Source organism: Antechinus flavipes, chromosome 2 (assembly GCF_016432865.1).
Source record: "Antechinus flavipes isolate AdamAnt ecotype Samford, QLD, Australia chromosome 2, AdamAnt_v2, whole genome shotgun sequence".
NCBI lineage: Eukaryota > Metazoa > Chordata > Mammalia > Dasyuromorphia > Dasyuridae > Antechinus > Antechinus flavipes.
This window is the reverse complement of record NC_067399.1, coordinates 597,967,113-597,982,728: the sequence shown is the minus strand read 5'-3', so window position 1 is coordinate 597,982,728 and position 15,616 is coordinate 597,967,113. Positions and strand designations below refer to the sequence as shown.

General features: G+C 32.5%; 1 protein-coding gene across 2 annotated transcripts in view; it reads left to right on the top strand.

Annotated features, from left to right (window-relative positions):
* Positions 1-7,627, top strand: part of RAB11FIP2 (RAB11 family interacting protein 2) — a 70,628-nt gene extending 63,001 nt beyond the window's left edge. For both annotated transcript variants that reach the window (XM_051981521.1, XM_051981520.1), the window contains one exon: positions 3,378-7,627. In XM_051981521.1, the coding sequence (XP_051837481.1) occupies positions 3,378-3,605 (228 nt within the window). In that variant the 3' untranslated portion in view covers positions 3,606-7,627. The remainder of the gene's footprint in view (positions 1-3,377) is intronic.
* The last annotated feature ends 7,989 nt before the right edge of the window (positions 7,628-15,616 follow it).

Here is a 15,616-nt window from a genome sequence, read left to right as displayed (position 1 = left end):
TTCATTGGCATATAATTGGGCAGAATAATTTCAATTAATTTTATTTGTTTATTGTTAATCTATTTCATTCTTTTTTAAAAAACCTGCAATGTACTGCTGAAAATATGTGTACTCCTTTCTATTCCCATTCAGCAATTGCCATAGATATATTACATATCTAAAATTCTACTTATCTTTTGTTTTTATTAATAGTTATCTAGGTCTCAAAGATATACATAGAGGTTCCCCTCTATTAATAGTTTTATTGCATCATTTCTTCCTGAAACACATACAGCTTCAACTGTTTAGATGATAAGCCATTCAGTACACATATATTTAGAATTGCTATTACATTTTCTGAGTTATTTATTTTTTTTAATAATGTAGTTTCCTTTTAATATCGTTTAGTCAAGTCTGGATATTTTTTGTTTTTTTACTTTTTCTTTCTCTCAGATTCTGCCTTTTTGAGTGAAGCAAAAACAATATTGTCCCACACTGTTTAACTTTACGAAACCACATATTGTTGGATCTGCTTTCTAATGTATTCTCTCTCCTATTCCATTTTATAGGTTAGTTCATTTCATTTAAATTCATAGTTTTGAGAGTTCATTGTGAATTTATCTCTAATCTCTTACATGTTTTCCCCACCAGTTTCTTGTGTCTTCTTTACAAAAAAAAAAAGGTGTTGATGAGGAAGGAGTATGTTTAAAACCAGTGCTTTAGGTTTGATGCAAAATGTGTCTGCTCCTACCTATCTGCTTTCCACGCCTTTCCTTCTCTTTTCTTTATGCAGAACTCAGTCACAAATTCTTATACTTTCTTTTCTTTTAAACCTTCTTGGACATTCACCCTCCTCCCTGGATTCACTCTCCTTCTTCCCCTTTCCTTCTAGTTTCTCTTGAGTGAACTATATTTCTCTATACCTGAAAATGAAGTTCAAGTGTCACATCCTTTCCTTATTCATTTGTTTCGTCTTTAACTTAGCCTCTCCCCCTCCCCCCAGTTTTGTGAAATAATTTCTTCCACTGATCTGCTTCCTTTTTTTCTCTTTAGTTTCTTTTTTCTTTCATTCCTTCCTTTTTAAGATCATCAAAACAACAAAACCAGTACTAAAGATCTTTCTTATGTAGCTCCTTTGATTATTTTTTTAATCATAGATGTAGGCAGTTTTATTATTTCTTTAAATATAACATGTAGGCTTTTTGGGGGGGGGGGGCGTTGCAGCGTTTAAACAGTTCACTGATGCTTATCATTTCTCCTCGAGTCTGTTCTCCAGGTCAAAGTTTTTTGTTTTGTTTTTTAATTGGAGTTTTTGTTTTTTACTTTTTCTATTCTTTTGATTGTTTCATTATTTGTCTCATGATGATAACTAACTTGTTTGGTCCCTTCTGATTTTCAAGAAATCTGTGGTTTCTTTGATTAAGATGTTGTATTTCTTAAGTAGTTAATTTTCTTTTATAGTCCCTCTTTCTTTTCCAACTTTTTATGTGCTTCTCTGATTTTGTTATAAAAATAATTTTAAGGTCTTTATTTTTAAATTCTGGATTCGTGTCTTCCTGGGAAACGTAACTCAACTTTGTGTCCAAATTGTATTTTTTTTTTTTTTTTTTTTTGGTAATTTTGATTTGAAAATATTTTGCAATCATTTTTAGGGTGAGACTGTTTTTCTTTTTACTTATTCTTATAGGCATACTTCCTGAATTTGGACTTTGTTAAGACCCTACTCTCCTCACCTGGGGAGTGAATGAGTAAAAAAAAAAATTTAAACAAGAAGTCTTTCCCTTTTTAATACTGGAACTCTTGCCCTGTTGATTTTCTTCATTTTATCCATCTTGGATATGGATAGTGAGAGATACTGAGTTCAGTAGACATCTTACACTCATATTGTCCAAAACTCAGCTTATCTTTCCTCCTAAACTCTTGCCCATTTTTGATGCAAGGCTTAATCCTAATGACATCTTTTTTTTTTTTTCCTCACAATTTCTCTACAACCCCTCCCTCTCACAGATTCACCTTTAGGTGAATCCTACCTCTCATCTCTGATAGGTACACTATAGCAGTAGCCTGCTGGTTGCCACAAGTCTCTCTCCAATTATTTGTGAAAATAATCCTTTGCTCAGATCAGACCATGTGTCTATCTCTCACACACCCATCCACATCCCTCCCCCTAGGCTCTCCTTTCAGAATCAAATGTTGTTTAGTGTTCAAAGCCCTTCATAACCATGCCAGTCTTCTTGTAGTATGTACCTCTCCTCCTTCCTCGTAGTCTTTGATTCAGTGATTCTGGCGTCCTTGCTGCTCCATGACCATCTTCCCTGGCTGTCCTCTAGCCCTTCTCATCCTTGCCTTGTGGCTTCCTTCAGTCCCATCTAAAATTCCATCTTCTACCGAAAGTCTTTCCCAATCCTTCTTAATATTAGTGCTTTTCCCCTATTACTTCCTATTTGTCATATATGTTTGCTTGTTATCTCTCTGATTAGATTAGATTGTTAGCCCATGAGGGTAGGTACCATCTTTTGCCAATCTTTGAATCCCTATCTCTGAATGTAATCCCTTGCACAGAATAAGCAGTCAATAAATGCTTATTGACTAGATGACAACTTGTCATTTATGTTACTGATATTTTTCTAATATTGCTTGGACTAACTGTTCATTGAGCTACATTCCAACCCCAGTATTCTGTAGCTTTTTGATTTTGTAATCTCAACTCTTGCTTTTTTTTTTTTTTTTAACATATATTGAATACTTAAAATATATGTGGGGCCAATACCTTATGTCACATTCTAAATAGTGTCATATCATAAATAATGTTTGTGTGTTATGACTATAAAGAAGTGAAATTGCTGTCCATAAGTGAAAATGTTACCAGTTTGTAGTGGAACCACATTTATTGCACAGAGATTTCTGAGATTAGTTGCTCTTTATAGTTTCATTCTTTGAAAGTTTCTATCTGTAAAATTATTTAGTTGAATACTAATGTTCCATTTGATTTTAGTTATAAGCCATTTGCAATTTGTCAAGGGAGACCTGCCTTGTGACAGAAACAAAGAACTTTAAGTTTGAAAAACAGTAAAGTATAAAGAGCATGTACTGTTATTGAAAACGATGTACCAACCAGGTTGAAATTGAATAGGTATTATTTTTGAGAAACCATAAACTTAATGGAGATTTTTATTAGAGATCTGTGTAAACAAATATATACTGGTGCTTTTGTTGTTGTAGTTAGGAAAAATATGTAAAAAATAAGTGTTTCTTTTCCAGGATCGATTGACAATCATTCATATCCATTCCTCCTTTAGTCTTCCCCCATATCCTGATTCCTCAAAGCCTTTCTTTGGATCTTATTGTTTACTTATGACATAACATCCAATAAAACAAGTATTTTTATCCTGTTCCAGGATAGCAATCCTTTTGATGCCACTGCAGGGTATCGAAGCCTTACGTATGAAGAAGTAATACAAGAATTGGTGAAACACAAAGAACTACTTAAAAGAAAAGATACCCATATCCGTGAACTTGAGGACTACATTGACAATCTTCTTGTAAGAGTAATGGAAGAAACTCCAAGTATACTCAGAGTGCCATATGAACCTTCGAGAAAAGCTGGCAAATTTTCTAAGAGTTAATAAGCCAGTAACACTGCATTTCATACTTTTAAAATGTTAATGGAAGATGCTGTACAACAAGTTTAAATTTTATTACTTTTTCCTGTTAATTTCTCAGAAATTGTTTTAAATTTAAATATGCGGATTGCTCCAAAAGTGTCATCTCTTAAAGTGAGTTAAATATATAAATATTTAAAGAAAAGGCTATAATCACTAGGCAGCATAACTTTTCCTTAGATGTATATTAGGCCTTCCAAGCCTACTTCTGTATTCTTGATTAATCTGTTGGTGCAGACATTCACCTTTGTAACATTCATCTTCCAAATGCTTATCTGTTGCTAAAATTTTTCATCATTCAGATCCTGCCTTCTGAAATATGATTCATTTTTGATTTTTCAGAAATATTTAGCCAGAGAAACACTAATTACACATATGCATAATTAAGTATTTTAAATTTATAATTGGTACCTTTTAATGCTGAATTCCCTTGTCCTTCATTTGAACATGTGAATGTGTTTTATTTATTGGTGCAAAACAAAAATCGGTTCATATTAGTATTACTGTTTATGTAGAGATTGTTTTGAATCAGTCATAACCATGTGATATTTGATTTAAGAGTGAATTGCAATGTAATGTAATACTTAAAATCCTTTCCTCATATTCATGGGAAGAAATGGTATAAAGAGTGTCATATTTGTGTAGTATTGATAATGTCTTAGAATATTACAACTTCAAGATATTAGATACTTATTGAAACTCATTTTTTTATCCTGAATTTGATTTTTGTGTGAAAAATATGAAGTTTGTAACAAACTAATAAAAAATATGGGTTTTTGTGTTTGTATTTTTAGTAAAAATATTGCATGCTTTTAAAGATGTGGACTAGATGTTAAGAGGAGAAATGTCAAAGAAAGAACAAGAAATAAAAAAGATAGCCAAATAAAATACTTGAATAATTTATAATAGGACAAAAGATGTTTAGGAATTTGCGTTAAGTGGACAATGTAGAAATATTGACAAAAGCAAAATAAATTTTAAGCATTGAGTTTCAGGTTAGGGAATTTTTAAAACCTTAAACCCAAGAAAGACTAGATAAAGGGATTGTAGTTTTCTAGTGCATGTCCTTACTCAAATAATAATATATTCTTTAATTCTTGATATAATGAATTTTTTTCTGCTAAATTTTTCTTCCCTCTAAAAAGCACGCTTAGTTACTTCTATAGGGCATCTTTAGATATTTTTGTAAAAAGCATGTGAAATTATCCCATCATTTCAGATGGAAATGGTATGTTCAAAGAAAAAGAGGTTTTGTTTTGTTTTGTTTTGTTTTTAAGCCTACTACTCAGTGAATTTAAAGAAATTATTACAATGATAAGTTAAGAAGGAAGAATTCTCTTCTAATGTTAAATTCATTTCATTTTGGGATGTCTCCCTATTTAATGAACATTTGTAATTTTTCTGATACTTGTAGCTCAACTTCACTAAAATCTATAATCAAGTAAATAGTATCCATTAAAAGAGTTAGATAAAGAACTTTTAAAAATATAATATTTTGAATTATCTTTTTGATCACTTTAATATTTGGGGTCAGAGTGAGTGTACTTTTCCAAAGAATCTGACTCTTTTACAGTATGTATTTATTTCTCCAAAGAGAGTATCATTAAAATTCTGAAATAATTTTCCTAAACAACATATAGTTCATTTTCTAAAATTTGGAAAATTGATTTTGCCCAACTTTCCCACCTCCAGTTTACTGTTTTGTATTTAGAATCTATGGTGGCTATACCTCAGATATCAATATGTGATTTTTTTCCCCCTTAATTTGAGATCTTGTTAACAAATATTTTTGAATCTGGTGCCAAAGGTCATGATTTTGATCATTATAATTCACTTAGATTTTTTTAAAAACATTTCTTAAATCATTTTTTTAAATGAAAATATAACGTAAGGAGTTGTTCGTTTTTGCCACAAAGATTCTTAGATTTTCGTGTACTTTGGCCAAATATGTTTTTATATAATTAATGTTTATTCTGCCATGTGTATCTATGTATCTCTTAAGTAGGACATAACCAAATCTACAAGAATCTCTAAGCTCTTTATTTTTATCGTTGTTAGCCAAAATGAGTATTATATTAAAACTTGATTTTTAAAAACACTTAGTACCACCTGAAACTATTTCAGTTATTGGTTACTGTCACTTACATGGACTTAGAGCTGGATGCTATTTTCAATATAATTATGTTATAAATCAATATAATTAAAAGCAGATGAAAAAATGATTCCTCAAATTTTGTTTATAAGTGAAAGTGTCTTTAATCTGCCCTTGGTTGAAAATAGAAACAAAACTCTTCAATTTTTAGAATTGCAAAAAAGCAGAAAATAATCATTTAGCTTTTATTTTTGAAGTATAACTTAATTCAAGTTCTTTTTTTAAGTTAGTAGTTTAGAAATAAGGGTAAAATTAATGAATTTGTTAGTAGAATGTACAATACTTAATTTTTTTTTTATTTTCACTGAAGTATATTTATAAACTCAGAAGCATTTCATTGATCTAATCATAAAACAATTTACACAATATATCTCAAAACCTGTTATAAGCTGAGAAACTTCTATTATATCATAGTATAGTTTTTATTTTATATAATCACTTCTATGTTTTCAATTTCAGTATTAATCCAATTTAGTGGTGATAATATTGGAAATACTTGCCTACAATTAATGCATTTAACTTTCATTTATGGAACAAATACCAGGGTTATATCTTAGAGTTGTAAATAAAATAGCTTATTATTCATTCATGAAGAATGTATAACAGTTAGATGTTACTTTTTGCTGCTATATTTTGTCTTGAGTTTTGTTTTGTCACCTTTGCATGCGTGAATGTAGCATTATACATAGATTTGCCATAACTACATTTATTGATTTTTTGGGGGGCAGGAAATCAAGATCTAGTTGTAATTTCTCATTATGAAAATGTTGCCTTGTTCTTAAAAACGATTTCACGAATGAAAACCTGAGCAAAACTGAGCTCATCAGTGAACAACTTGCTTTCTTCATATGTGCTTCCCCCATCCCCAACTTCTTCAAAAGGGAGAGGGAGAATGCATTTTCTCTGACTAGGAGGATCTTAAAAAGAAACAAGAACTGCTTTCTTTAATATATCTACAATTACTGTTGTACCAGAGATTTTATTTTCTTCTATAGCTTTTAAAGAAAAGCCTATCTTGGATTTGTAAATCATACTGAAACTTTTTGATGTTCATGTGCTCATACATCTTGTAGTTATGGTAGGTGTAAGTTGTGTGTGTTAAAATGAACTTTAAGAGCATGTTGATTCACTTATTCTCTTTGAAGTAAGAAGTGAAGGATTATGGCATTGCTAGTTCATGATACTAGATTTAAAGGTCTGTCAGCACTTCCATTTTAAACTCCATTTTAATGGATTTATAACTTTAATAATCCAGATGTAATCATTGGAAGTATTTAATATGCAATAGATAGCACCTTAACTAATCTACATATGAAGGGTTTTCAGATGCATTTGTTAAGAAATGTAGAAGCTCTTCAAGCATTAAACTAGAGTTGACATCATTTATTTCATTTATTTTCTATGTCAAAAGAATCTACTCTTATGTGGAATTGAAATCTGTTACAAATAATACATTTGGGTTTATTCATGTTAGAAGCTTCCAGATGTTTTATATTTTGAAGGATGAAAAATTGCTGCAGATCCTAGAATGTGTATATTTAGCAGGTATGCAAAAGATATAAATGTTATTTATAACAGAAGAATATATACTTGTCTTATTAAAAATACTGTAGTCACTTGTACACATTTTTGAAGATATAAAACTTTCAAGTATATTTAAATATCGTTTAGTGTGACACCAAATTTATGTAATCTGATGCATGAAGAATCAGAATTTTTATGTTAATTATAAGTATTGATTTATTATAGCTGATTAAAATGTATAATCTTAATATAATGGTCTATAATTTTATTTAATTGCATGTCTGAAATGTTAATAAATTTCAAAAGTACATCACAATAGTTCGTTTCTTTTAGTTTAGTACATACATTAGTAGGTGACTTATTCATTATGTTGGAAAGATATGTTCTGTAAGAATGAGTATAAATAAGTATGAAAGCATTTAAGAGAATAGTAAACAAATTGCCTACATATCTCCTTTTCAGTATATATGTGAATCTTTAGTACTTTTGTTTGAATAACACATCATATTTTTCATCCCATATAAGTATGGAAATATAGATTAAACAGTAATCTTGAATATTACTCAAATAAAATAGTCAAATTCATACAACTTAAAATACTGTATTTTGCACATTTCATAGAATCATAGATTAGAGTAGTTTTGGATTTTAGAGACCATGAGTCCAACCCCCTGCAATAAACAGAAAGCAAGCTGGGAAAGTGATTTGCCATGATCACATGCTTAATCATTGTCAATGTAGAATTTGAAATTAGTTTTTTTTTTTTTTTTTTTGACCCCAAGCCCAGCACTCTGTTCATTGTACTACTGCTATCATCTTTTAAGTTAGAAAAATCATATTGTGAATGGAATTGAATTGAAAAGAACTGAAAAGTTGTCAGTTATATCTCACTCATTTATTTAGTAAGTTTCAGTTTAGTCTTCCAATGTATGTAGAATACTAAAGTACTCAAATCTTGAAAGAAAAACCTCTAGTTCCATTGGTTCCATCAAAAAAGTTTTGATAAGACTACTACCAAGTTTGTTTAACAAAATAAAGACTTTTTAACAGAATGTTGTGTAGAGATAATACAGAATCAAAACACCCTGTTGACACACATATAGACTTTTTTATAGCTTTTTGTTTACAAAATATATGCATAGGTAATTTTTCAACACTGACCCTTGCAAAACTTTTTGTTCCAACTTTTCCCCTCCTTCCCCCAACCCCTTCCCGTAGATGGTAGGTAGTCCCATATATGTTAAATATGTTAAAGTATACGTTAAATCGTATATATGTTATACATATTTAAACAAGAAAAATGGGATCTAGGGAAAAAAAAAAAAAACCTGAGAAGGAAAACAAAAATGCAAGCACATAATAACACAAAGAGTAGGAAATGCTATATTGTGATCCACACTCAGTTCCCACAGTCCTCTCTCTGGGTGTAGATGGCTCTCTTCATTACTAAACGATTGGAACTGGTTTGAATTATCTCATTGTTGAAGAGAGCCACGTCCATCAGAATTGTTGCCTCATATAGTGATCTCCTGGTTCTGCTCATTTCACTTAGCATCAGTTCACGGAAGTTTCTCCAAACCTTTCTGAAATCATCCTGCTGGTCGTTTCTTATAGAATAATGGTATTGCATAATATTCATATACCATAAACCATAATTTATTCAACCATTCTCCAATTGATGAGCATCCATTCAATTTCCAGTTACTAGCCACTACAAAAAGGGCTGCCACAAACATTTTTGCACATCACACACAGACTCTTGAAAAAACTTTATTGATTTCCCTTTTACATTTTATTCCTGTTATTAAGCTCACCACCCTCCTCCCAGTCACCCAGGCTTGCAACCTAGATGTCTTTCTTAAATCTTTACTTCCACACTTCTCCCATAGCCAGTCAGTCACCGAGTTTTGAAGATTGAATTTCTAATACTTCTCATATTTCTTCCTTTCTCTCTTCTGACACTGCCATCCCATTGGTGTAGAGCTCCATTACCTCTTTCAGGAAGTACTGCAATGACCTGGTTGTCTCTGCCTCTTTCCAGTCCATTCTCTCATCCATTCAATTTTTAAATTGATCCAAGTGTTTTTACCTTGCCCCTTTCAATAATTTTGCCATCCAGAAATGTTGCCTGTGTCACACTTCATTTCCCAATTCCACATATTTCCACTAGTGATCCGTTCCAGGAACTCTCATCTCTATCCCCTGGCTTCCTTCAGGCTAGGAGCCTTTCCCCAAATTTCTCAGTGCTTAAAGTAGTTACTATCCATCTACATCTAATTCACACATTTATTTTTAGGTGGTTTCCCAATTAGAATGAGCTTCTTCAGAGTAGGGATTGTTGGGATTAAGTAATTTGCTCAGGGTCACACAACTAAAGGATGGATTTAAACGCAGGTCCTTCTGAATCTAGGGCTCTATCCACTGAGCCATCGAGCTGTTACATGACTGCCAATTTGAGTGTAAAAGATTCATCCCTTACTCGCTTTCCTGCTTTTTTCTCCAAGTCTTTCTCACAGATTGTTATGAAGCTGATCCACCAGCTTTTCTATATATAATTGAAGTCAGTTACACACTTAGTAAATAAATTGGGCACTTAGTAAAGCATTGATTAGTTGCCTGTCTGAGGCTACTAGGCAGCACAGTGAAAGGTGATTTACCTTATTGAGTTCAAATACAACCTCAGACATTTACTAGCTGTGTCCCTTGGGAAAGTCCCTTGATTGCCATTATTAAAAACAACAGAAAAACAGCAGTGATATTGTTAGATGCTGAAGATAGTATTTCATTGAAGCTGTGGAAAGTATAAGACAGCATAGAATAATGCAATCTCACATCAGATACTTATCTTTATTTTGACTTCAAAATGGGGCTAATAGCACTTATATTTACTTCACAGTGTAGATGTTATGTCATTGCAACAATTTTAATATGAGATACTGTTTTTTTATTAAAGGTAAATTACAATGGACCCCATGCCTTTTTCAACCTATACATTTTTGGTTTTTTGGTCCATGATTTTCCATAGACCTTTCAGAGGGCATCTGTCCAAGATGGCAATATATCACTAATTCTTTCACTATACCTTGAATACAGTATAGTATTTGGATGATCCATTTGTTATCTCTTTCTTGCTATATTATGACCTGTCCACTTCCTTTTTTGGTTGTATATTTTCCAGATATTTTTTACGCCACTTATTATGAGTCATCAATGTTAATAATGCTTCTTATTTAAAAGCCACCTTATGTGTCTTCATTGCCATTTAATTCCCAGCATCTGAATTGGTTTTTTTTTTAATTTTTCTTCAAAATTCATTCTCTAGCCTTTACTATTTTCACTTTATTAAATTCAACTCCTTCGTTTTTGCTAAGTCTCTTTTAAGATAAAGATTGCATGGCAAATTTGTGAGAAAAAAAAAACATTAAATTTGGATAAGAGAAATTTAGGAAGATTTGAGGAATGTAAATGAATGGCTGGATCTGAAGGAAGAAGAAAAGGATGAGGGAGAAGAAAGAAGACTGAGAAAGAACTGAGGAGAGATGACTCAGAAAGGTAGCTGGTAAGGCAAGGTAAACACAGCAAAAGGTCTTGACATTAATTTTGTAGAATAGGAAGAATTTAAGAATGACTTACATTGAATTGCAGGATTTTTATTTTTGGCAGGGCTAACATGAATTTTTTTCCATCCTAGAAAAAGTGAAGGATTTTGAAAAATATCTCTATATTCCACATAATCATAGAATAAGTTACTTTAAAAAGATGAGAATGATTTTCCTATGTGAAAAATGAGTAAAATGATCTGAAGAGGCAAAAGGGAAGCCAGACTGGCATCTGGAGATTGAGTGATATATAAAAAACAGTCTAAGGAAAGGACTATTGAACAACTTGAAGCTAAAATTAATTTATTTAAATAAAATTAAGTTCTTTTAAAAAGAGAAAGGAGACTGATGACAAAACTTCTATTTTATCCTCTAGAAAAAAATAAAAATAGGTCTACAGATCCTTTCAAGTAAGAGAATCCAATAAGATTCTTCCCAAAAAAGGAGTAAATATATGGTATTTGCTAGGGATACAGAGGGACTATTTGTCAAACTAAAACCAATAGGGAGGCCTGTTGTCTTCCTGATGGCTCAGAATTTGTCAAAAATAGGTACAATACACTTCTAGTGATGCTTTGGATATGAATATTGCCAAAATGGCCTGAGAAAGCATTTCCAAGGATTGGATTCTTCAAGAAACTGAAGACTTTCGGGACAAAAGTAGCATTTTCACCCATGCTTCTTGCTTCTTAATGAGGGAATGCAGAAGAGAAACAAATCTGGAAAGCAAACAATTAAGAACAACATTAAAAATGGAATTTTGAATATCTGGAACATGAAGTACAGAAATTCTAGGTTCTTCACTGGCAATAAGATATCTAATACAGAAGCTGCCAAGATTATATCTACCTGGAAATTTGGAAATCTGATTTTAAGATTTTAAGCCAGGAACCGTCATGAGTAGAGCTGCAACATGACAGAAGAGCTTTTGAGATATCTAATCACAGAAGACAAAATTCAAGAAAGGAGCAAATAGTGAACCCCCTGGCCTTGAATGTGTAAATCTGAATGTATATATGTTACAATTTTAAGATGACATCAAGCTTGTAATGCAATGAGGCAAATTTGATCACTGAAGAATCACTTAATTTTAATAAAATGAGATCTGTGATTGAAATGTTATTGGAAGGATATACCTTATTCAAAAGGAATATCATGGATAAGAGAGGTTGCTAAAATATTGCCTACTGAGAAGATATACTCAGGTGAAGAAATTGAAAGAGCGGAGAGAAAAATAGCATTGTGGAAAACATTTAGGTGAAACTTGGTAAAAGGAGAATAAAATGATTTTGTCATCTGGGTATACTATAGAACATTTGACTAGAAAGGTAGTAAATAGGTTTTAGTAACAGAACCCAAATCTAGTGCAGAAGCATGATAATAGTAGTGATAGGAGATATCAGTTATCTAGATAACTGTTGGAACTTTTGACAAAAGAAAATGGTTAATGGTTTTTAATTTTCTTAAATACACTTTCATCTTTAAAAAAAAAAAGGTGGGGAAGCCAAAAGGGAAAATTACAATGTGACTTCATTCTTACTCAAAGGTGGTAGGAGTTGGTTGCTATGGTAGAATTGATGACAGTTTGGCAGTTTGTTACTGAGAAGGGTAAAACCAGGAAGTTATTTAAATAACCACCCAATATTTCTGTAGAATAGTTTTCTAAGAGTTCAAAGTCAGGATCTTGTAAATGATATTCTTCGGAGTGGGATCACAAGCTCTCAATAAAATTCTGAAGACAGAAATGAATATATTTTTCTGATGAGGAAATATGAATTCAAATAATGTGAATTATTTGAAGAGTTAGATATGGATGCACAGAAAATATGCCCATGTAGAGATTATTTTTTATGACATTGAAAACAAGGGAACCTAATGGAATGAATACAAATATTAGGCACTGTACTATGGGACTAATATCAAGATTTCTAAAGCTGAGAATGAACAAGCTGATGAAAAAGATTAAAGGATACCTTACCCAAAATCTAATAATAACTGTCAGAAGGTTTTTCTGCTCAATTCTTATTTTGGCTCTAGATAGTTTTTGTTTTTCTTTCAAAGGAGAATATCTAAGGTAAGGAGAGAAGAACAGTTGTCCTTTCAGGACCCAAATAAACCACATTCTAAGGTACTGAAGGAAACAGTAGCTGAGCCAATATCAGAAATTATGGAAAGATCATGAAGAATAGATGTCCTGCAAGACTGGAGAGTTAAAGGGCAAATGTTTCCATATTAAAAAAGAAGGGCAGAGGAAATGAAATTTACAAATTCTAGATCCATAAGCTTGACTTCAATTCCTGGCAAAATTTTAGAGCAGATTTTTAAAGAGATGGTTGCAGTCAGCCAGCCAGCATAGTTTCAGCAATCATGTGAGGATATTTCCTTTTAAAAATATGGTTAACAAATTGGCAAATCAAGAATTGTTGGAATTTCATATTCTAGTGAATATATATATATATATAATTCAATTTAATATGTTAACATTTAGAATGTAAACTCCCTGTGAGGGCAAGGAATGCTTATTTCTTTGTCCCCAATACTACATGAAAAACCGAGACATTTAATAAATATTATTTATGAATGAATTGTTCATTGTCAATTTTATATGAATGAATGAATGAAGGGTTAATTGTCAACTTGTACTATATATTTATTAATCAACTCTTAATGGTTTTAAGGAAATTGTAGATACAAAGGCAAAAACGAAACAGTCCCTGCCCTCAAGGATTTTACTCTATGTAGGAGGAAAGCCACATATTCACATTTGTGGAGGCCATTTGGACCAGTGGGAAGATTGTTTGGTAGAGTCAGAGGACCTAAGTTTGAATACCAGGTCCACCATTTACTACTTTATGACTTTGAGCAAATCACTCTCTGAGCCTCAAGTTCTTCTTCTGTAATGTGAAGATATTAGATTTGATGGTCCATGTGACCCCTACTAGCTTTAAACATAGGATTCTATAATGCTAAATTTTTCAAAGATGTGCAAAGTAAATAGTAATTTTGATGGAGAGCTCTAGCTGTTGGAGGAAGGCGAGAGAAAGAAAACCAAATGTAGGAAGATCCAGTCTTTGGAAGTAGATAGCAATTCTATGAAGTATAGTAAGGGGAAGGGGGAGTTCCAGACATCTAGGGCCATCCAGGACAATCTCTTCGGAATTTGTGACAAATGGATAGGAAATTGGAAAAACTTGAGGCAGGGAAAACAAATAGAAAGTTATTGGGATAATCCAAGGGGGAAGTGATAAGGTCCTGAATTAGGACCTCATATGAGGTAAATAATGAGTAATGTAGAGAAGGACAAATATAGGAGGTGTTGTGGTGGTTAGCAACTGATTGGCTACGTGAAGTGAGTGAGCAGAGTCAAGGATAAAATTAATTTTCAAACATGGGAAATTAGAATCTTAAAATAGCCTGTCAAGTCTCTTTCTACTTCATGTTCAGACCATGTCATTTCACTATTCAGTAAATCCCCCCCCCTTTTTTTTCCCCTGAGATAATTGGGGTTAAGTAACTTGCCCAGGATCACACAGCTAGGAAGTGTTAAGTGTCTGAGGCCAGATTTGAACTCAGGTCCTCCTAACTTCAGGGTTGGTGCTCTGTCCACTGTACCACCTAGCTGCTCCAGTTCCCTTTTTTTGAAGATCACATGTAATATTTTCTGTTTGGCTTTTAAATTCCTTCATAACCAGAATCCTTCCTCATATATTGTGTTTTGTTTTTTTTTTTTTCCTCCCCTCACTTCATTTATAACTATAATGCCAGGATAGCTGTTCATCTAATAAGTGTTAGAGCAATTCATTGACCTTTGAATATTTATCTCACTAAAAGTATCAAGAATAAGATTAGTACTGATAGTTTTAAGACATGTAATTTTTAGCACCTTCTGCACCCTGCTCTGCTTCTCTGAAACCATTATTAGTAGAACCAAAGGGGCTATCCAAGCTAGGGACCATTTTGTATTTTTAGCTGCTCAAGAAGTTGCCTTAGCCAAAGAATGTGTCATGTATTGATTCATCTTTAGGTGATGTTTGGCTATGTTTGACCTCAATGGGTAGCATATATAAAGCTTATTCAGCTTAATAGACTCTTTTAAAACATGTGCTCTACTGGCACAGACTTTAAGAATCCATGTTCAGCTCCATGATAGGAAGAAGCACTTCAGTTGTATTCTTGGGGAGGGCTAAATGGTATACCGATCCATTACTGAAAGTATGATTTTAGTGTTAAAAATAATACACAGCCTGGCTTTTAGACGAGATGGGTCCTGAAGAGGGAGACCACCTAATTCCCACATACCTACTCCCCACTAAACCTAGAATTCACACCAAATCAATCATCAAGAAATTCAATGAGAAACAACAGTAAGTGACTTCTTCTGTGATAGAATTGGAATAAAGTACTGTTAGAATCTTTCTGGCAATAGGAAAAAGGTCTATCAAGAAAACCACCACCTATACAGAGTAGTTTCCCAGCATGAACAGATATGGGCTGACGACATGTATCTTGAATCAGCAAGAAAAAAGGGTTCCTTTGAAAGAGCAATATGGTGGAGGTATTAGGAACCCTGGGAAATAGCAATGGGTGGGAATCAGCCTAAGAACTCACATACCAGAGTAGACCCTGAAGATCCAGAGATTGAACTTCAATCAGTGAATTTTAATCCAGGGAAGAGAAAATCCTTATAGAAACTGAGGGGA